The following is a 23,542-nucleotide window of genomic DNA, read 5'->3' as shown; positions in this document are numbered from 1 at the left end:
ATTTCCCTTTCCCTTCCCTTTTCTTCCCTTCCCTTCGCTTTTTTCCTTTCCTTTCCTTCTTTCCTTCCTTCCTTCCTTTCCTTTCCTTCTTTCCTTTCTTTCTTTCCTTTCCTTCTTTCTTTCCCTTTCCCTTCCCTTTTCTTCCCTTCTTTCCTTCTTCCTTTCCTTTCTTTCTTTCCTTTCCTTCTTTCATTTCCCTTTCCCTTCCCTTTTCTTCCCTTCGCTTTTTTCCTTTCCTTTCCTTCTTTCCTTCCTTCCTTTCTTTCCTTTCCTTCTTTCCTTTCTTTCTTTCCTTTCCTTCTTTCCTTCCTTTCTTTCCTTTCCTTCTTTCCTTCTTTCCTTTCCTTCTTTCTTTCCCTTTCCCTTCCCTTTTCTTCCCTTCTTTCCTTCCCTTCCCTTTTTTCCTTTCCTTTACTTCTTTCCTTCCTTTCTTTCTTTCCTTTCTTTCCTTTCCTTTCCTTTCCTTCTTTCCTTTCTTTTTTCCTTTCCTTCTTTCCTTTCCTTTCCCTTTTCCCTTCTTCCCTTCCCTCCCCTTTCCTTCTTTCCTTCCCTTCCCTCCCCTTCCCTTCTTCCCTTCCCTTCCCTTCCCTTCCCTTCTTTCCTTCCCTTCTTTCCTTTCCATCCCTTCCTTCCCTTCCCTTTCTTTTCCTTCTTTCTTTTTTCCTTCCTTCATTATCTGAAATGATATAGGTTCTCCTGCTTGAGCAGGGGGCTGGACTAGAACACCTCCCAAGCCCCTTCCACCTCACTCTAAGTTACAGAAGCCATCAAGACAGGAGCAGTTTACCTTCTGCTTAGCCGCCCCGAGTCTTCGGAGAGGGGCGGCATACAAATCTAATAAATTATTATTATTATTATTATTATTATTATTATTATTATTATTATTATATGAAATCCTGCATTTTGATTCCCTCCCCCCCACCCACAACAACAAAACCAAGTGAAATTGGAGAAAATATGAAATACTGATTACAAGAAAGCCAAAAGGGCCGTTATTATAGTCTCTCTTTACCAGCTCAGTTAGCCTTGGCGAACTTCCACATTCGTAGGCAGCCTTATCGGCGTATATTGCCAAACAGACATATTGTTGCTTTCCTTGCCTAACTTTCTGGCCATCCAGAAGACAGGTTGGTCATGGTTGACTCATGGTTGGGTTCAACCAAGCCTACATTCTTCCTTCTCTAATGGGTTTGGCTGTTCTTATGGCCATAATACTTGAGCTTAAATATGGATTAGCCAATAAGTTATAATTAGCTGGGTTTGCCGTAGTATAATCCAATCTTTTGATTGTAGCCAAAGCAGACATTGGTGATAAATTAACGGATTGCCACACACTATCTGTAGAAAGCCTGATGTTTATGGGAACGTGGGAGGGGTGATTGTCATGAAGGAGCAGATGTAGCCACAAAGCATTCTTTTGAGTGGTTCAGGGCCATCCTATGCCCGCCCACCTGGGCGGAAGCGGAAGGAGGATGGGCCACGCTGGCACAATCTGAGTGGGCAACGTGACAGGTTTGTGGGTGAGGGACAAGGGACAAGGGACGTGAACTTTCAACTGGGTGGGGAACTCAGATTCTGGTACCAGGATGGCTCCGGAAATAAATGGGAACTTTGAGGAATACTTTGACTTGGATTCTGGCTTAGCTTGGAGGCTACCTGGGACCTTGATCGCGGGCCAAAGTGGCACACAAAGCCATGTCGCCCAGCATACACGGGCTTGCCTGTTTGTCATCCGGTTCCTGGTGCACATGCGGCACGATAATCAGCTGTCCTTCATTTATTTATTTATTTTATTTATTGGATTTGTATGCCGCCCCTCTCCGTGGACTCGAGGCGGCTAACAACAGTGATAAAAACAGCATGTAGCAATCCAATACTAAAACGATTAAAAACCCTTATTATAAAACCAGACATACATACAGACATACCATGCATAAATTGTAGAGGCCTAGGGGGAAAGAATATCTCAGTTCCCCCATGCCTGATGGCAGAGGTGGGTTTTAAGGAGCTTACGAAAGGCGAGGAGGGTAGGGGCAATTCTGATCTCTGGGGGGAGTTGGTTCCAGAGGGCCGGGGCCGCCACAGAGAAGGCTCTTCCCCTGGCTTCCGCCAAACCACATTGTTTAGTTGATGGGACCCAGAGAAGGCCCAGTCTGTGGGACCTAATCGGTCACTGGGATTCGTGCAGCAGAAGGCGGTCCCTGATATAATCTGGTCCGGTGCCATGAAGGGCTTTATAGTTCATAACCAACACTTTGAATTGTGACCGGAAACTGATCGGCAACCAATGCAGACTGCGGAGTGTTGGTGAAACATGGGCATATTTAGGGAAGCCCATGATTGCTCTCGCAGCTGCATTCTGCACGATCTGGAGTTTCCGAACACTTTTCAAAGGTAGCCCCATGTAGAGAGCGTTACAGTAGTCGAGCCTCAAGGTGATGAGGGTGTGAGTGACTGTGAGCAGTGAGTCCCGGTCCAGATAGGGCCGCAACTGGTGCACCAGGCGTACCTGGGCAAATGCCCCCCTCGCCACAGCTGAAAGATGGTTCTCTAATGTGAGCTGTGGATTGAGGAGGACACCCAAGTTGCAGACGCTCTCTGAGGGGGTCAATGATTCTCCCCTCAGGGTTATGGACGGACAGATGGAATTGTCCTTGGGAGGCAAAACCCACAGCCACTCCGTCTTATCAGGGTTGAGTTTGAGTCTGTTGACACCCATCCAGACCCCAACAGCCTCCAGGCACCGGCACATCACTTCCACTGCTTCACTGACTGGACAAGGGGTGGAGATGTAAAGCTGGGTATCATCTGCATATTGATGATACCTCACCCCATGGGTTCATGGGTGCGGAAGTGCTGAAAATAGGCCTGCACATGCACACCAGAAACCAGAAGTTCATCTTTTCCAAAGCATGGTCCATTTGTGCGTGCAACAGTGCACAAAACTGGCCTGTGGTTGAAAGCTGGCCAACTGATCTTCAAGTGCGCATGAATGCTAGAACCCAAAAATTTGACTTTTCCAGAGCATGGGCACGATGAGAAAGAGACAAAGCACATACGACGTTTCCATGTGACCTTTTTGGCACTCGGTGGGCCGAAAAGGTTCGCCGTTATTGTCTTAGGATCTTTATGCTGTACTATTTTGGGGCACCCAAGTCAGTTTCCCACATCCAATTTAACTTATTCCTGCTTCAATGTGTAGACCTCACTTTTGATGACTTTATAATTCAATGTTAGTCTTTGACTTACAACAGTTCATATAGGGACCGTTTAACATTGCACCGGTGTTGAAAAAGTGACTTACTGTTAGTATGTCTTGGTGCAGCCTTGTGCGAGACCTTCGACTTACACACAGCAGAGTTATTGCAGTGGTGTGGATGTGTGATCCAGCCAGTAAAAGATACAGACTTAGTATTTAACAAGTATTATTTACATATATACAACACAAAGTAGTAAAAGATAACAAACCACACACAGCCACACACAGCTAAGAATACAGTAGTACCTCTAGATACGAGTTTAATTCGTTCCAGAACCGAGCTCGTATGTCGATCAACTCGGATCTCGAATGAATGCCTTTAGACTTTGTTTTCCCCCCACCGAGATAACCAGAAGAAGGATTCTTGCGCCACCTAGTGGAAGCTCGGCTCGTATCCCAAATTTGAGCTCGGATGTCGAACAGAAATTTCGCTCCTGTCGTGGCTCGTAACTTGGAATACTCGCATGTGGAGCAGCTCATATCTAGAGGTACTACTGTATCTCAAAGTAAACTTCTGCCAGAGGGAAAGCTGCTGGTGCCCTCTTATGGCCAAACCAGGCAAAGCTATTAAAGACATATTGCAACTTTACAGTTAAAAACTACCATTGGTAGTTTACTACATGGCAACCCCAAAACAGGTGAGTACCATGTGCTAACACTTACGGCAGTTTTTCACACTTATGATTCCCATAGTCACATGATCAATATTCAGATCTCTGGCAATGACTCAGATTTATGACGGCTGCAGTGACTCCCGAGGTCATTGTTTGGGGCCTTCTGACAAGCAAAAATCAATGGGGAACCAACTGGAGTTATTCACTTAATGACTGCGGGAAGAAAGTTTGCAAAACAGAGCAAAACTCACCCAGCACTTAGTAACAGAATTGTTGGGTTCAGTTGTGGTCTTAAGTCAAGGATTACCTGTATTCCAGATAGATAGATAGATAGATAGATAGATAGATAGATAGATAGATAGATAGATAGATAGATAGATAGATAGACAGACAGACGATAGATAGATAGATAGATAGATAGATAGATAGATAGATGATAGATAGATGATAGATAGATAGATGATAGATAGATGATAGATAGATAGATAGATAGATAGATAATAGATAGATAGATAGATAGATAATAGATAGATAGATAGATAGATAGATAGATAGATAGATAGATAGATAGATAGATAGATAGATAGATAGATCATTTAGACTTATATACCACTTCATAGTGCTTTTACAGCCCTCTCTGAGTGGTTTACAGAATCAGCCTTTTGCCCCCAACAATCTGGGTCCTCATTTTCCCCACCTCGGAATAATGGAAGGCTGAGTTAACCTTGAACCAGTTGTGAGATTTGAACTGCTTAAGTACAGCTAGCAGTTAGCTGAAGTAGCCTACTGTGCTGCACTCTTACCACTGCGCCACCCCAGCTCAATTCACCAGACCGAGGGACTTATCTGAAGCCCCCTTAGCTAAGTGCTTGGCCACTTTGGCTACAAAGCATCTGATAACTGATCAGGAGGTTGGCAAAACCCTCCAGGTGATGGTATGATTCCAGCTAAGCCGGCTGAAGCGACTGGGTAACAGTCATTTGCAATTTCAACCTCCTTGTTTCCTTTATTAATTTGGGCATCTCTCATTAAACCTTTGGCAATTAACAGGGGTGGCTCTGCAAATTAGCAGTGGGTGAGGCTAATGAGAAAAATAAATCATCTCTAGGTGATGAAACGGTGGAAAATCCCAGGGTTAGATGGAGCAAGAATGGATTTCAGATTGAGGAGCAAGCAGGCTTGTTGGCCAGACATCTACCATGAATCCAGTGATGCTATGGGAGATACCCACAAATGCTTCCTTGTCAATCTGTACAGCACTAAATCCGTTTTTGATCCCAACTCCAGAGAAATGTTTTGAAGAAAACTTATGAAGACAAGGATACAAGGCCATTTCCACATATCTATGAAGTACAGTAGGGACACAGTGGCTAGGATGCTGAGCTTGTTGATCAGAAAGCTTGGTGGTTCGAATCCCTAGCACCGCTTAATGGAGTGAGCTCTCGCCATTCGTCCCAGCTTCTGCCAACCTAGCAATTTGAAAGCCCGTAAAAAATGCAAGTAGAAAAATAGGTACCATCTTTGGTGGGAAGGTAACGGCGTTCTGTGTACCTTTGGCGTTTAGTCATGCTGGCCACACGATCACAGAGATGTCTTCAGACAATGCTGGTTCTTCGGCTTTGAAACAGAGATGAGCACTGCCCCCTAGAGTCAGGAATGACCAACTGCAGTGATTCGCTTAACAACTACGGCAACATGATGTTGGTTTTAATTATGGCTTTCCTAACAAACCAGAAAAGAAATTTACTGAATTGATTTTATTGTTCATTAATTGGATAATTACAAAAGAATTAGCAATACTAGTTAAATATGGGGAATTACGAGAATTTAAAGAAATCAAAACAGCAGCTTTGGAAAGCGCTCAAGCAGTAGTGGTATTAGGGTGGAAGGATAGCAATAAATGGACAATCGAGAATTGGTACTGGTACATGGTGGACCACATCCACTTCGAAATTATGGAAATAAGATTAAATAACTTTGATGGAAATAAATTGGAGAAGCTGATGGCATGATGGAATAAGGTGAAAAATTATATCTTAAGTAGAATTTATGATGACAATGTGAAAAATAAATTCCAATCACTTTTTGTATGTAAAGAAATGCAAACCCGGGCTAAGGAAGAAATTGAAACTTATTGCAAATAACTTAACCCCCTAAATGGTGGTGGGGTTTTTAATGGTGTTTGTTTGTTGTTAAAATTAATTTAAAAATTCAATTAAAAAAATTGATTTTATTGTTGAGTTGGCATCTGCAATGTAATTGAATGCAATATTTTTAAAGATGGGTGACTAGTATAGTTTGCACATTTGTATATTCAGAACAAATTTTCCCTTGGAGGAAAATTGAAAAAGTACTCTTAAAATCTTTCTTTGCTTTTTTTTTTTTAGTAAATAGAATGGATAGCTTGATCTAGAACTCTAGTGATGATGAAAACTCCTCCTACTAAGCAAACACTACAACGTTCAGCTTATTTGCACAAGATCTCACATTAATTCTGCCAACTTGTTGAAAATGTTGATATTAAAGTTAATTGCAAAATAAACTTGGTAATTTTCTGAAATAAATGCCAGGAAATGGGGACAAACTCACATAACCACTGTCTCGCTTAACAGTGCAAGTTTTGGACTCAGTTGTGGTCATCAAGTGAGAACTACCTTTACATGAAGGTCTAAGTCATCAGAGGCATCTGTGATGAATGACAAGCTCCTACAGTCCAGTTCTAGGCTAAAGATGTGATACTCTCTGTATCCATGAGCTGAGAGGCATAAAAACTGAATAAACTACCAATTTAATGGATAGTTTTAGCTAGATTAGATTAGATTAGATTTATTGGATTTATATGCCGCCCCTCTCCGCAAACTCGGGGCGGCTCACATCAAGCTAAAAACAATACATAATAACAAATCCAATACCCACCAATCCAATTACAATTTAAGCTAAAAAATTCATTAAAAATCCCCTAACAATTATTTATTATTATTATTTATTGGATTCGTATGCCGCCCCTCTCCGTAGACTCGGGGCGGCTAACAACAGTGATAAAAAACAGCATGTAACAATCCAATACTAAAACAACTTAAAAAAAACCTTATTATAAAACCAAACATACATACAAACATACCATGCATAAATTGTAAAGGCCTAGGGGGAAAGAATATCTCAGTTCCCCCATGCCTGATGGCAGAGGTGGGTTTTAAGAAGCTTACGAAAGGCAAGGAGGGAGGGGGCAATTCTAATCTCTGGGGGGAGTTGGTTCCAAAGGCCTGGGGCCGCCACAGAGAAGGCTCTTCCCCTGGGTCCCGCCGAACGACATTGTTTAGTTGACGGGATCTGGAGAAGGCCCACTCTGTGGGATCTAACTGGTCGCTGGGATTCGCGCAGCAGAAGGCGGTCCCTGAGATCAATATCAAGAAACTCTCTGCAAGGATGTTGCTGAGATAGAACCGAGTTCTTGTTGTTCTCTCAATGCAAAGTTAACATTCAAAAAACAAACTCTATTAAAGATAGAGATGTAATTTCCACCATTTTGAAGCCTTGAAGTTTGACCCCTCAGGCAGGAAGGCTAGCTAAATGTCTCACCTTCTGGATATGCTCAATTATTCTTTCAAATATACTTTTAACGTCTCCTTTCCTGAGGAAGCTTGATTTAATTGAAGAATGAGCATGCCCGGGCAAGTTGGTTGCAAATGAAGGAGCTATTGTGTCTTCTTTTATTGAGAGCATGAAAGATGTGGACACACAAAGGAAGCTTATTTCACTGTTGTAACAAACCTCCCAGGTTGCCAAGTGATGAAATCTGACAGTTTTTCACTGGGTAGAGCAAACCAGGCAATCAACCCTCCAGGAAGACTAAATTTATCTAACAGACAGGAAGCAGCAGGTGAAGTTAGGCAAAATCACATCAGATACCTGTACAATTAGCACAGCCTCCCCCCCACCCCACAGACTGTATATGCGAATATGCAAACAAACTATATTTACAGCAGCACGAATCTTATAACTTCAGCCTGATGATGGTGAATGTGATTTCACCGAAACGTCGCATAGACACTCAAAATATTACACGGGGCAAAACCCGAACTCAGAACTATCTACATACATATACCCGTGAAAATCTATGAATATATATATATTTGCATGTCTATGCGACGTTACAACAACACGAAGCTTGGAACTTCAGTCTGATGATGGTGAATGTGATTTCACCGAAACGTCGCATAGACATGCAAAATATTACACAGGGCAAAACCCGAACTCAGAACAATCTACATATATATATATATAGATAGATAGATATATAGATATATAGATATATAGATATATATAATAAAAATAATTAAAAACAGGAAGGTGCTGTCGTTTGTTTGCTCTGCGCTGGGTTGGGTTGATTATTATATTTCCCTGGGGAGAAGGGCGCCTCCTTTTCACTGTTTTTGTTTTTACTCTGTAGCTCGATGGTTTCCATCCGAAAAAGAGTTTGAACACTACATCCGTTTTGATAACCGTTCGGGCAAAATACTGGCAGGCGTGGTTTTTGAGAACTGTGCGGCTAACAGCCAGGATCCCTTGCCACTCCAGGTAAGAGATTCTCTTTCACTGGTCTCTTCAAGTACACCTTCTCCACTCTCAAATTGGTGAATGAGAAAACTTAGCATGCCCAGGAATTCCTTATCCAGGAATTATGAAGACTAGATCTTGGCATGGAGATAATACAGTGGTACCTCTACTTACGAACGCCTCTACTGACAATCTTTTCGAGATACGAACCCGGTGTTTAAGATTTTTTTGCCTCTACACTTCTGAACCATTTTCCACTTACGAATCCGAGCCACTACTGCTGGGATGCCCCACCTCCGGACTTCTGTTGCCACTTAAAGCACCCGTTCTTGCACTGCTGGGATTCCCCTAAGCCTCCCCTCGCTGGGATTCAAAGCAGCACTGGCAAAAATGAAGGGAATCCCAGCGAGGGGAGGCTCAGGGGAATGCCAACAGCACAAGAACAGGTGCTTTGGGTGGCAATGGAAGTCCGGAGGCGGGGATTCCCAGTGGCGCAAGGCAAAAGGGGTGACTTTTGAGATGGGTTTGCATGCATTATTTGCTTTTACAGTGTTCCCTCGATTTTTGCGGGTTCGAACTTCGCGAATAGCCTATACCACGGTTTTTCAAAAAAATATTAATTAAAAAATACTTTGCAGTTTTTTTTCTATACCATGGTTTTTCCCACCCGATGACGTCATACACCATCGCCAAACTAATAATGTTTGCAAATAAATAACAAAAAAAAATATTGTTAATAAATAATTATGTTTATAAATATCAGGATCACTAAGTGTCTTATTCAATGGTGAGTACCAGTAATAATGGTCAGTAAATGGTTGTTAAGGGAATGGGAAATGGTAATTTAGGGGTTTAAAGTGTTAAGGGATGGCTTGTGATACTGTCCATAGCCAAAAATGGTGTATTTACTTCCTCATCTCTACTTCGCGGGAATTCGACTTTCGCGGGCGGTCTCGGAACGCATCCCCTGCGAAAATCGAGGGAACACTGTACATTGATTCCTATGGGGAAAATTGCTTCTACTTACGTACTTATGAACTTGGTCACGGAATGAATTAAGTTCATAAGTAGAGGCACCACTGTATCTCTAGGGGAGTGGTTCCCAATCTTTTTTTGCCCATGCCCCACCTAAGTTTCTCTAAAATCATGAGGCCTCTCCCCCCCCCCATGACATAATTCTTATTATTCAAAAAGTGAACTATTTGCGCGGAGGAAGCCTAAAAGGTCATTAACTAGGTTTAAACAAGGTTCCAATTGCCCACATTAAAAATGAAAATGCCTATGGAAAATGGAGGCATTTGCACATTCTGTCCAGTACACGTGTATCCATGCGTGTTAGTAAGCATGTACCTGGACTGGAGGGGACTTGAAACCAAGACTTATGAAGAGAGATTGCGGGAACTGGGCATGGATAGCCTAGAGAAAAGGAGGGCCAGAGGGGACATGATAGCTGTATATAGGTATATGAGGGGTTGCCACAGAGAGGAGGGGGTCACTCTATTCTCCAGAGCACCAGAGGGCCGGATGAGGAACAACGGCTGGAAGCTGACCAAGGAGAGATTCAACCTAGAAGTAAGGAAGAACTTCCTGACGGTCAGAGCGATCAACCAGTGGAACAACCTGCCTGCGGAGGTTGTGAACTCCCCAACTCTGGACACTTTCAAGAGGAGATTGGACTGCCAGTTGGCTGGGGTGCTTTAGGATTCCTGCTCAGGCAGGGGGTTGGACTTGATGACCTGCATGGTCCCTTTCAACTCTAACAATAAATGAATGAATGAATGAATGAATGAATGAATGAATGAATGAATGAATGAATGAATGAATGAATCAATAAAGTGCATGGATGTTTATGTGCCATGTGCAAAATCCCATATACTTCGCATACATTTCACTGTCTAGTTCAAGGGCGTCAAACTGAAGATCCGGGGTCCAGACCTGGTACACAGGGCCTAAGGGCTACTCCAGAAGCAGCGAAGGACAGTGGTGCTCTACAAGCAAAAATGGAGCTCGTGATGGCCGTGCGTGGAACTCTCAAGTTCTTTTTTTGCTGGCAGTGGGTTTCAGGAGGCCGTCCCAGCTGAAAACAGAGTTCACAAGGGCTGTGGGTAGCACTCCGAAGCTTCGTTGTTGCTGGTAGAAGGTTGCAGGAGGCCATCGTAGCTGTAACGGAGCTCGGGGGTCCGTTTTTGCTGGCAGAGCACTCAGGCTACTACAGGTGTTTCCAACATGAGTGACGTCCAGCTGGCCACTTCCCCTGGCCATGCCCCCCCCCCTCCGCCTCCAAGGTCAAACACAACCCTGATGTGACTCTTAATGAAATCAAGTTTGACACCCCTGATCTATTTCAAACCCTTAGATATGCTCACTGAATTCCTTTTGGTTCATAGAGTCTTCTAATATGAATCACTGCAAATAGGCGACCCGTTTCCCAGCCATTTTAAGTCAGGAAACATCTGGAAATCGTGGTATAAGCCATGATGTTTAACTTGGTTTAAGAACAAATAAACATGGAGGGTGGCCAAGAACCCACAAACATCATATAGCTGTGTCTGCTTTGCTGGCTGGGGAATTCTGGGAGTTGAAGTCCACACAGCTTAAAGTTGCCAGGGTTGAGAAATACTGGTTTGGTATGACCTGCTGCCATCAAAACAGAAGTTCTATCCAGATGTGAGGAATATGGTGAAGGAGGGAAGTCAGACATGGGTTACATCAGGTTCTGACCAGTTCTGGAGAACCAGTAGCGGAAATTTTGAATAGCTCCGAGAACTAGTAGCAAAAGTTTTGAGTAGCTCCAAGAACCAGTAATGGAAATTTTGAATAGTTTGGCAAACTGGTAGTAGAAATTTAAAATAATCTGGAGAACCAGTAGTGGAAACCTTAAATAGTTCGTTGATCAGGTAGCAGAAATTTTGAGTAGTTCAGAGAACTGATAGTAAAAATGTAGAGTTGTTCGGAGAACTGATAAATACCACCACTGACTGGGGCCACCTCCATCCATTCTCTGCTTCCCAAGTCCCAGCTGATTGGGAGAAAATGGGGATTTTGCAGTAACCTTCCTCTGCCATGCCCGCCAAGCCACGCCCACCATCACATGCCCGCCAAGCCACGCCCACCAAGCAAACCACACCCACAGATCCGGTAGTTTAAAAAAAATTGAAACCCACCATTGAGGGCACTCTTTTTTTTTTTAGCAACCTATGGGCTGGATGTTGTGTTACTCAATCCAGGCCAAGCAAGACACCAGATGCAACTAGTTTTGAATGCCCCTTGGAGAATGTCATGGACTCTTCTCCTGTCATTTATTTATTTATTTATTCATTCATTCATTCATTCAATTTTTATGCCGCCCTTTTCCTTAGCTATACCGCCAGGCATGGGGGATTTGAGACATCTTTCCCCCAGGCTTATTATAATTTATGTTTGGTATGTATGTGCTGTTTGGTTTTTAATTCTGATAGGGTTTTTAGTTTTTTAATATTAGATTTGTGCCATTATAATATTGTTTTTATCAAGGTTCGACAAACCCAGGCGCCTGGTCGCCAGTGGCGCCTAGAAAATGTTGTCTGGCGCCTAGAGCCGCCTGGGCAGGGCGCTGCGGTGCCTCTGACCTCTCCGCTCCTGCCCGATGCCGGGGTTTCTGGCGCTCTCCTGCTGGGTCCCAAAGAAGGCAGGCAGGAAGGAGAGCTCCATTCTTCGCGCCTTTTTCCCGCCTTCCTTCTTTGGAGCCCAGCAGGAGAGCGCCAGAAACCGCGGCATCGAGCAGGAACCGGGAGGTCGGAGGCACCGGCACGGCAGCGCCCGCCCAGCTGAAGGTTCCCTGTCGGGAGGGCACTGGCGGTGGGAGCGGGGGGGGGGGGCCGCGGCTGCAGCGGCACAGGCAGTCGCGGGGAGATGGCGGGGGGAGCGGGGGGCGGCTAAAGCGGCCCCGGGCACCGTTCCCTGTACGCTTTTCCAGGGGCGCGCAGGGAGCCGCGGCCACCCGCCCGCCTACCGGATTTCCCTCCGCGCGGCTGGGGAGGTGGATTCGCCGCCCCCGCCAGCCCGATCTCCCTCCAGTGGCTGGTGACGTAGTTCTACCGCCCTCGCCAGCCTGATCTCCCTCCGTGGGGGGGTGGGGGGCGACGAACCGACGACCGGGGGCTGTCCGTCCGTGTTGGGTGGTGCAGGGCAGGCACAGGCAGCCCCAGGGGAGAACAAGGGAGGGAGAGAAAGGAAAGAGAGAGTAAGGGAGGGAGAGAAAATTGAATGAAGGAGGGAGAGAAAGAAAGAGTAAGAAGCAGAAAGGATAGAGAAAAAGGAAGAGAAAGGGAGGGGGAGAAAGGAAAGAGGGAGGAAGGGGGGGAGAGAAAATTGAATGAAGGAGGGAGAGAAAGAAAGAGTAAGAAGTAGAAAGGATAGAGAAAAAGGAAGAGAAAGGGAGGGAGAGAAAGGAAAGAGGGAGGAAGGGGGGGAGAGAAAATTGAATGAAGGAGGGAGAGAAAGAAAGAGTAAGAAGTAGAAAGGATAGAGAAAAAGGAAGAGAAAGGGAGGGGGAGAAAGGAAAGAGGGAGGAAGGGGGAGAGAAAGAAGATATGAAGGAGGGAGAAAAAGAAAGAGAGATAGGAAGGAAAGAGGGAGAGAAAGGAATGAGAGAGAAAGGGAGGGAGAGAAAGGGAATGAAAGAGGGAGAAGGGGTGAGAGATAGAAAGGATAGACAGAAAGGGAGAGAAAGGAAAGAGAGAAAGGGAGGGAGAGGAAGGAAAGAGATGAGAGAGGAAGGAGGAGACAGAGGGGGTGAAAGCGATGTCAGGTGGAGACTCGGCAAAAAACCAAGTTTGCTTAAAAAAAATTCTGGCTCCTAAATTTTTTGGCTGGCTCCTAGATTCTGAACAACTTTGTCGACCCCTGGTTTTTATCGTTGTTGTGAGCCGCCCCGAGTCTTCGGAGAGGGGTGGCATACAAATCTAATAATAATAATAATAATAATAATAATAATAATAATAATAATAATAATAATAATAATAATAATAATAATAGAAACATAGAAGTCTGATGGCAGAAAAAGACCTCATGGTCCATCTAGTCTGCCCTTATACTATTTTCTGTATTTTATCTTAGGATGGATCTATGTTTATCCCAGGCATGTTTAAATTCAGTTACTGTGGATTTATCTACCACGTCTGCTGGAAGTTTGTTCCAAGGATCTACTACTCTTTCAGTAAAATAATATTTTCTCATGTTGCTTTTGATCTTTCTCCCAACTAACTTCAGATTGTGTCCCCTTGTTCTTGTGTTCACTTTCCTATTAAAAACACTTCCCTCCTGGACCTTATTTAACCCTTTAATATATTTAAATGTTTCGATCCTGTCCCCCCTTTTCCTTCTGTCCTCCAGACTATACAGATTGAGTTCATTAAGTCTTTCCTGATACGTTTTATGCTTAAGACCTTCCACCATTCTTGTAGCCCGTCTTTGGACCCGTTCAATTTTGTCAATATCTTTTTGTAGGTGAGGTCTCCAGAACTGAACACAGTAATAATAATAATAATAATAATAATAATAATGATGATGATGATGATGATAATAATAATAATAATAATAATAATAATTATTATTATTATTATTATTATTATTATTATTATTATTATACTCAGGGCGGCTTACAACAAGTTAGCAATAGCACTTTTTAACAGAGCCAGCATATTGCCCCCACAATCCGGGTCCTCATTGATGTCTATCTGGTTGTGATTTGTCTCCAGGTTAGTTACCGGCTACGTTTCAAATACAGCCCTAGAAACGCTCCTGCGAGTGAGAGGACAGGATTGAACCCCAACTTGGATCGAGACTGGAACACCCATTACCTCTTCCCATTGTTCCAGTTGCCAGGACCCAGAGAGGCAAACAGTGATGATGGAGGCACACCAGGTAACCTTTTCCCATACGGTTATTTTCTGCTCAAAGGTTATGTGATGACGGTCCAGGGTACGGCACAGAGAGGGCACAAACAGCCTGCAGTTCAAACTGAAGGATATAATGGAAGTGGAAAAGGTCCAAAAAAAGGCAACAGGAATGATCAAGGAAATGGAGCCCCTCCCTTATGAAACCAGGTTGCAACGCCTTGGTCTCTTCAGCCTTGAAAGACGGCGTTTAAGGGGTGACTTGCTCGAAGTCTATAAAATGATGCATGGGATGGAAAAGGTGGATAGAGAAAAATTATTTTCTCTGTCACACAATACTAGGACGAGGGGGCCCTCCCTAAAGCTCACAGGTAAGAAAGTGAGGACAAATAAAGGGAAACATTTCTTCACCCAGACAGTCATTGGTTTATGGAATTCACTTCCAGAAGAGGTCATGAGGTGTGCCACAAGGGTCTGTCCTGGGTCCTATTCTTTTTAATATGTTTGTGAGTGACATAGGGGAAGGTTTGGCAGGGAACGTTTGCCTATTTGCCGATGACTCTAAAGTGTGCAATAGGGTTGATATTCCTGGAGGCGTCTGTAATACGGTAAATGATTTAGCTTTACTAGATAAATGGTCAAAGCAATGGAAATTGCAGTTTAATGTTTCCAAAGGTAAAATAATGCACTTGGGCAAAAGGAATCCTCAATCTGAGTATTGCATTGGCAGTTCTGTGTTAGCAAAAACTTCAGAAGAAAAGGATTTAGGGGTAGTGATTTCAGACAGTCTCAAAATGGGTGAACAGTGCAGTCAGGCGGTAGGGAAAGCAAGTAGGATGCTTGGCTGCATAGCTAGAGGTATAACAAGCAGGAAGAGGGGGGTAATGATCCCGCTATATAGAGTGCTGGTGAGACCACATTTGGAATACTGTGTTCAGTTCTGGAGACCTCACCTACAAAAAGATATTGACAAAATTGAACGAGTCCAAAGACGGGCTACAAGAATGGTGGAAGGTCTTAAGCATAAAACGTACCAGGAAAGACTTAAGGAACTCAATCTGTATAGTCTGGAGGACAGAAGGAAAAGGGGGGACATGATCGAAACATTTAAATATGTCAAAGGGTTAAATAAGGTCCAGGAGGGAAGTGTTTTTAATAGGAAAGTGAACACAAGAACAAGGGGACACAATCTGAAGTTAGTTGGGGGAAAGATCAAAAGCAACATGAGAAAATATTATTTTACTGAAAGAGTAGTAGATGCTTGGAACAAACTTCCAGCAGACGTGGTAGATAAATCCACAGTAACTGAATTTAAACATGCCTGGGATAAACATATATCTATCCTAAGATAAAATATAGAAAATGGTATAAGGGCAGACTAGATGGACCATGAGGTCTTTTTCTGCCGTCAGACTTCAATGTTTCTATGACAGCTGTCAGCCTGAATAGCTTCAAGGCAACATTAGACAGATTCATGGATGCCAAGTGTATCAGTTTCTGCTTTAATATTTCTGGTTTAAAATCTATATGTTGCTTTATCATTTTAGAGAAATTAGAAAAGCTTGATCAGATGGTGCTAACGTGCTGGAGTTCCGAATTGAATGCCACCTCTCTCTTTTTTTTTTTAACCTGCCTTCCTTTTTCTTGCTTCTCTAGGCTACTTCCGTGAAGGTTTCCTTGCTGTGCAACATGCGGTCGATATGGCCATCATTAAGCACCAGGCCAATACGTCTGCTTTGCCTCTGCGGGACCGGGTGAACGTGGTTGTTCGGCGCTTCCCTTATCCCCCTTATGTCAACGACCTCTTCCTCATCGCTATTCAGAACCAGCTTCCCTTGCTACTCATGCTGAGCTTCACCTACACCTCCCTCAACATTGTCCGCGCGGTGGTACATGAGAAGGAGAAGAAGCTGAAGGTAATGGAAGGATTTGCTCTGGGGTTTGGTAGGACAAGTCTAGCTGGTTGGCTAGCCCAGAGGTAGGCAAAGTTGGCTCTTCTTTAAAAAAAAAAATTTTTTTTTAATTAAATTGCAAAGACAAACACTTAGGGGAGCAACAATCGCTCCGCTCAAAGTAGAAGTCATCTTTGTAAAAGGCGAAAGATTTATACGATCTGAAGAAAAACCAGCGAGATTAGCTAAAATTTACCCAAACTTGAAGCCAAATTGCTGGAGGTGCAATAATAAAAGTGGGACCTTCTTTCACCTATGGTGGACATGTCCCTATATAAAAAAGATCTGTAAAAAAAATTCAAGGATGGATTCGGGACATTACTACAATCACACCAAAATTAAAACCAGAGACTTTTCTTTTGGGCATAATAGATCAAAAACTTAAAAAAGATCATTACTATCTGATTCAGCACATAATCACAGCCACAAGAATTACAATAGCACAGAACTGGAAAAAAGAGGATACACCGTCAGAAAGAGAAATTATTAAGAAAATATATGATTGTGCAGAAATGGACAGACTTACCCAAAAACTCAAAAGCAAAGAAGACTCAAAATACTACGAAATTTGGGAAAAAATTTATGAATGGGTAACAACAAGAAAAAAAGACAAAAAATTAAAATTAAAACAAGATGATACATGAAAATAACAATCCTAGATACAATACTAGATTCTGAAATCTTCAATTGGTTTGATATTAAACTCAATCCAAACTGACCTTAGATAAAGTGTATGTCAGAATAAAACCTTTTAAAAACTGCGGCCGCCATATGCCGCATACCAATAATTAGAGAAATCTGGAACTGTTACAAAACAGTTCAATTGGGGGGTATGGGTGAATGAAGGGCAAGAATGTACAAAATATTTAGATAGAAAGTTTAGAATCTATTCTTAATTGTTGATATAACAACCTTTTCGTTTTGAAATGACATGGAATATCTGTACAAAATAATTAAGATAAGCACAATGATTATATAATTATAAGTATATGTCGAAACAGTGATGTAAAATAAGATATAATTGCTCTTCCTTTTTTACCTTTGTAATATAATAAAAAATATTTTTTTAAAAAAGAAATCTTTGTATTTATAATAAGAAAAAAAATAAGAAAAATCTTATCGTTATTTAACACCATCTATGAAATACTTAAAAATATCAATTCTAAGATGATAGGTAAAAACACATCCAAAGTATTTAAGAATATATAGAAATTTTAAAATTATGACTTAAATCGAACTAAAAAAAAAGAAAATAGTAGAAGAAGAAAAAGGGAATTTATATTTGTATTGAAAATAATCACTATCTAATACAATATAACTACTAGGTACGAATATATTTAAAATAGTATAAGAATAAAGTTATCTCTGTTTCTTTGTATCCCACCAGATATTTTTGCCAAACACCATAGAATTCTGATTCTTCTTGATTTTTTAACCTTCTCGTCATCATGTCAAGCTCAGCACATTCTAAAACTTTCTTAAGTATATCTGCTTCTTTTGGGGTCTCTGGTGCATAGGCACTCAGTGTACATAAAAGAACATAAAAGTACATAAAAGAAAATACAGTGTTCCCTCAATTTTCGCGGGGGATGCGTTCCAAGACCGCCCACGAAAGTCGAATTTCCGCGAAGTAGAGATGCGGAAGTAAATACACTATTTTTGGCTATGAACAGTATCGCAAGCCATCCCTTAACACTTTAAACCCCTAAATTACCATTTCCCATTCCCTTAGCAACCATTTGGATTATTACTCACCATGTTTATTTATTAAAGTTTATTTAAAAAAATGTTTTTTAAAGGCAGATGAAAGTTTGGCAATGACATATGACGTCATCGGGTGGGAAAAACCATGAAATATTTTTTAATTAATATTTTTGAAAAACCGTGGTATAGACGTTTCGCGAAGTTCGAACCCGCGAAAATCGAGGGAACACTGTATACATTTGTCAAGAATCATGAGGTACAACACTTAATGATTGTCATAGGGGTCAAATAAGCAATGAGGAAACAATAAATATTAATAGAAATCTTAAGGATACAAGCAACAAGTTACAATCATACAGTCATAGGTGGGTGGAAACTGGTGATAGGAATGAGAAAAAACTAGTAGTAATAGTAGTGTGGACTTAGTAAATGGTTTGACAGTGTTGAGAGAATTATTTGTTTAGCAGAGTGATGGCATTTGGGAAAAAACTGTTCTTGTTTCTAGTTGTCGTGGTGTGCTGTGCTCTGTAGCGACGTTTTGAGGGTAGGAGTTGAAACAATTTGTGCCCAGGATGCGAGGGGTCAGTAAATATTTTCACCGCCCTCTTTTTGACTCATGCAGTATCCAGGTCCTCAATGGAAGGCAGGTTGGCAGCCATTGTTTTTTCTGAAGTTCTGATTCTCCTTTGAAGCCTGTGTCGGTCTTGCTGTGTTGCAGAAAGAGAGACAAGGAGAGGGGGAATAAGCAGAAATCATGGTCTGGTTTATAGCTAATGTTAAACTGTGGTTGGTCTGCTTCCATGTTGGTGTGATGGGCAAACTCAAGCCCAAGGATTTTTTGTGTCCCTAGGAGTACATGCGCATGATGGGACTCAATAACTGGCTACACTGGAGCGCATGGTTCTTCCTCTTCTTCCTCTTCCTCCTAGTGTCCATCTTCTTTGTGACCATCCTCTTCTGTGTCAAGGTGAGCATCCTCATTTTCTTTTTTTTTTCGTCGGACCCTTTGAAGAAGATATATGAACAAATTTAGTCAGTCCTCGACTTACAACAGGTCGTTTAGTGACAAAGTTACAGCTTGAAAAAGGGACTTAGGACCGCTTTTCCATCTTAGGCCCATCAGCAGCCACCTCCCCATGATCAGGTGATCAAAATTCAGCTGCTCGGCGAATGACTCATATTTATGACAGTAGCAAGGGTCCACGCAATCCCCTTTTACGACCTTCTGACAAAGGGGAAGCCAGATCCACTTAACAACCGAGTTACAAAGTTAGCAACTGCAGTGATTCCCTTAAACAACTGTTGCAAGAAAAGTCATAAAATGGGGCAAAGCCAGGGGTTAAATGCTACCGATTTGGACTGGTTCACCCGAACTGGTAGTAGAAAATGCTCCCGATTTGGGTAAATCCGAATCGCACGAGAGATAGAAACATAGAAACATAGAAAAAGACCTATGGTCCATCTAGTCTGCCCTTATACTATTTCCTGTATTTTATCTTAGGATGGATCTATGTTTATCCCAGGCATGTTTAAATTCAGTTACTATGGATTTACCAACCACGTCTGCTGGAAGTTTGTTCCAAGGATCTACTACTCTTTCAGTAAAATAATATTTTCTCACGTTGCTTTTGATATTTCCCCTAACTAACTTCAGATTGTGTCCCCTTGTTCTTGTGTTCACTTTCCAATTTCAGTAATTATTATTTTTTGCTTCCATGCATGCGCAGAACCAAAAAAATCTCCGAAATCTCACACGCATGCTCGTCCCTTCACAGGGTTTTACTTCCTGCGCATGCCCAGAAGCAAAACCACACTGGGACGCACACGTACATGAGACATCCAAAGCTGCACGCACAGCTAAATTTTTACTACCAGTGCAGCATCCTTATCCATACCGGTAGGAACAGGAGCAGGAGCAGTAATGGGCAGCCAAAATTTTTACTGCCACACTGTGGGTGTGGCTTATTTTGTGGGTGTGGCTTGATGGTCATGTGACTGGTTAGGAATGGCTTGCTGGCCATGTGACCAGGTGGGAGTGGCTTGAACAATCATCGACTTACAACTAGTGTTGGGCAAACCGAACCTGCAAAGTTCGGGTTCATACCGAACTTTGCGCAGTTCGGTATACCGAACCCAAACCCAGAATTTTGCAAAAGTTCGGCAAAAGTTTGGGTTTGGGAGAGCGCCAGGAAGCGCCGCCGCCCAGCTGTCACCTTCAGAAACAGCCGGGGCACTTCTCAGCGGTCTCCTGAACGCCGAACCCGGAAGTTCGGCAAAAGTTCAGGTTTGCGTTCAGGAGAGCGCCGACTGTTCCGGAAGGTGACAGCTGGGCGGTGGCGCTTCCTAGTGCTTTCCCGAGTGCCAAACTCGAAAGTTTGGCAATAGTTTGGGTTTGGGTTCGGGTGCTGGACCCGAACTTTTTTAAAAATTCAGGTGCCGAACCCGAACTTTGTTGGGTTCACCCAACATTACTTACAACCTCACCAGTGTTGCTCTCTGGGGTGACAATTTGCTTTGCGTTTCCTGCGGTCTCCTTCCTGGGTCGCCCCCTGCCTCAGGCTGGGTAGCTGGGTGAACGGGTGCCGATCAGCTGTTGAGAAAAGAGGGGGGAGGAAATGGCCCCCCTGCAACTCCTGCCGGTGCTGGTCTCCCTGCCGCTTTCCGAGGAGGAGGAAGAGGATGGGAGGGGGGATAATCAGCTGGATCTGGGCACACAGCTTCATTTCTGCCGGTGGAACTGTGTTCCACCCCGTCCTGCCTGCTGCCCACCCCTGAGTAGGAGAACTTATTAACAGGCTTCCATGTTTGTAGGTGAGTGGACAAGGAGCAGTCTTGGCCAACAGCGACCCAACTCTGGTCTTCACTTTCCTGGCAGTCTTTTGCATCTCGACCATCTCCTTCAGCTTCATGGTCAGCACGTTCTTCTCCAAAGGTGAGTAAGAAGGTTTCTACTATGGGCTTCCTGTTTAGAGCTGCCCCGTTGGCACACAATCCTGGCTAAGCTGCCGTCTTTTCTTACGACATAAAAGGGTGCGTGTCTCGATAACTGGGCGGATGCTTTCTTGATGTTACAGAAGAGATTTCCTTCCCTACGTTGTATTGTTTTGTTGTTGTTATTGTTTTCTGTCCATGTTAATCCTGGGAGCCTCTGGTAGGTTTCCATTGCGAGTATTAATCACGTTTGACCCACTATTGCTTTACCAGTGCAATTGGTGTTTAAAATGAAAATGTGGGGTAGAGACAGAAGCTGTATTCTTTCCTTCCCTCCTTATATGTATGTCTAGACAAACTTTACTTGTCTTTCAATAGCCAGAAGAGAATTGTGTTGTAACTTTAAAGAGGGAGGAAAGGTAATGAATTTGTTTCTAACTGTTGTAAAGCAAATGGAAAATCTTCCCTTCCCTTCTTCCCTTCCCTTTCTTTTCCTTCCCTTCTTCCCTTCCCTTTCCTTTCTTTTCTTTTCCTTCATTCCTTTCCTTTCTAATCCCTTCCCTTCTTCCCTTCCCTTTCTTTTCCTTCTTTCCTTTCCTTTCTAATCCTCCTTTTCTTTCCTGTACTCTCCTCTTTTTTTCTTTTCCTTCTTTCTTTTCCTTCCTTTCCTTGCCTCTTTTCCTTTCCAATCCCCTTTTCTTTTCATTTCCTTCTTTTCTTCCTTTCCTTCTTTCCATTCTTTTCCCTTCCTTTCCTTTCCTTTCTTTTCTTTTCCTTCATTCCTTTCCTTTCTAATCCCTTCCCCTCTTCCCTTTCCTTTCTTTTCTTTTCCTTCTTTCCTTTCATTTCTAATCCCTTCCCTTCTTCCCTTCCCTTTCTTTTCCTTCTTCCCTTCCCTTCCCTTTCTTTTCTTTTCCTTCATTCCTTTCCTTTCTAATCCCTTCCCCTCTTCCCTTCCCTTTCTTTTCTTTTCCTTCTTTCCTTTCCTTTCTAATCCCTTCCCTTCTTCCCTTCCCTTTCTTTTCCTTCTTTCCTTTCCTTTCCTTTCTTTTCTTTTCCTTCATTCCTTTCCTTTCTAATCCCTTCCCCTCTTCCCTTCCCTTTCTTTTCTTTTCCTTCTTTCCTTTCCTTTCTAATCCCTTCCCTTCTTCCCTTCCCTTTCTTTTCCTTCTTCCCTTCCCTTTCCTTTCTTTTCTTTTCCTTCATTCCTTTCCTTTCTAATCCCTTCCCCTCTTCCCTTCCCTTTCTTTTCTTTTCCTTCTTTCCTTTCCTTTCTAATCCCTTCCCTTCTTCCCTTCCCTTTCTTTTCCTTCTTCCCTTCCCTTTCCTTTCTTTTCTTTTCCTTCATTCCTTTCCTTTCTAATCCCTTCCCCTCTTCCCTTCCATTTCTTTTCTTTTCCTTCTTTCCTTTCCTTTCTAATCCCTTCCCTTCTTCCCTTCCCTTTCTTTTCCTTCTTCCCTTCCCTTTCCTTTCTTTTCTTTTCCTTCATTCCTTTCCTTTCTAATCCCTTCCCCTCTTCCCTTCCCTTTCTTTTCTTTTCCTTCTTTCCTTTCCTTTCTAATCCCTTCCCTTCTTCCCTTCCCTTTCTTTTCCTTCTTTCCTTTCCTTTCTAATCCTCCTTTTCTTTCCTGTACTCTCCTCTTTTTTTCTTTTCCTTCTTTCCTTTCCTCCCTTTCCTTGCCTCTTTTCCTTTCCAATCCCCTTTTCTTTTCATTTCCTTCTTTTCTTACTTTCCTTCTTTCCATTCTTTTCCCTTCCTTTCCTTCTCCCCTTTCCCTCTCTTCTCCTCTTTTCATCTCCCCTCTCACTTTCTCTTCTTTCCCTTATCCCTTTTTCTTTCCTTCCCTCCCCCTCCTCCTTATCTCTTTCCTTTTACTCCTCCCTTCCTCCCTCCCCCTTCCCTTTCTTACTTACACTGTCCTTTCTACTTCTTCTTTTAGCTTTTTTTAAAAATCACTTTTGATAATATTACATTCATCTTTTGGATGAAAACCTTTTGAAACTATACTGCTCAAAAAATAAAGGGAACACTCAAATAACACACCCTAGAGCTGAATGAATGAAATATTCTCATTGAATACTTTGTTCTGTACAAAGTTGAATGTGCACAACAGCATGTGAAATAATAATAATAATAATAATAATTATTATTATTATTATTATTATTATTATTATTATTATTATTATTATTAATTAGATTTGTATGCTGCCCCTCTCCGCAGACTTGGGGCGGCTCACAGCAGTGATAAAACAATATACAATAACAAATCTAACATTAAAAGTCTAAAATAACAATTTAACATTAAAAGTCTAAAAATCCCATTATTTAAAAAGCATACACACAAACATGCCATACATAAAACTACATAGGCAAGGGGAGATGTCTCAGTTCCCCCATGCCTGACAGCAGAGGTGGGTTTTAAGAAGTTTATGAAAGGCAAGGAGGGTGGGGGTGATCCTAATCTCTGGGGGGAGCTGGTTCCAGAGGGTCAGGGCCGCCACAGAGAAGGCTCTTCCCCTGGGTCCCACCAGATGACATTGTTTAGTCGATTGGACCCGGAGGAGGCCAACTCTGTGGGACCTAACCGGCCGCTGGGATTCGTGCGGCGGAAGGCAATCTCGCAGATATTCTGATCCGGTGCCATGAA

General features: G+C 42.7%; 1 protein-coding gene across 3 annotated transcripts in view; it reads left to right on the top strand.

Annotated features, from left to right (window-relative positions):
- The window catches only part of ABCA3 (ATP binding cassette subfamily A member 3), a 122,122-nt gene that overhangs the window by 42,278 nt on the left and 56,302 nt on the right, over positions 1 to 23,542 (top strand). Inside the window, exons 4-8 of one of the 3 annotated variants that reach the window (XM_070761055.1) lie at positions 8,324 to 8,451; positions 14,169 to 14,334; positions 15,963 to 16,222; positions 18,813 to 18,929; positions 20,774 to 20,894. In XM_070761055.1, the coding sequence (XP_070617156.1) occupies positions 8,324 to 8,451; positions 14,169 to 14,334; positions 15,963 to 16,222; positions 18,813 to 18,929; positions 20,774 to 20,894 (792 nt within the window). Of the gene's footprint in view, positions 1 to 8,323; positions 8,452 to 14,168; positions 14,335 to 15,962; positions 16,223 to 17,684; positions 17,741 to 18,812; positions 18,930 to 20,773; positions 20,895 to 23,542 lie in introns of those variants that run through there. The other 2 variants (XM_070761057.1, XM_070761056.1) reach the window with 2 other exon arrangements.

The sequence above is a fragment of the Erythrolamprus reginae genome, chromosome 9 (genome assembly GCF_031021105.1).
Source record: "Erythrolamprus reginae isolate rEryReg1 chromosome 9, rEryReg1.hap1, whole genome shotgun sequence".
Taxonomy (NCBI): domain Eukaryota; kingdom Metazoa; phylum Chordata; class Lepidosauria; order Squamata; family Dipsadidae; genus Erythrolamprus; species Erythrolamprus reginae.
This window is presented reverse-complemented; position numbering and strand designations above follow the sequence as displayed.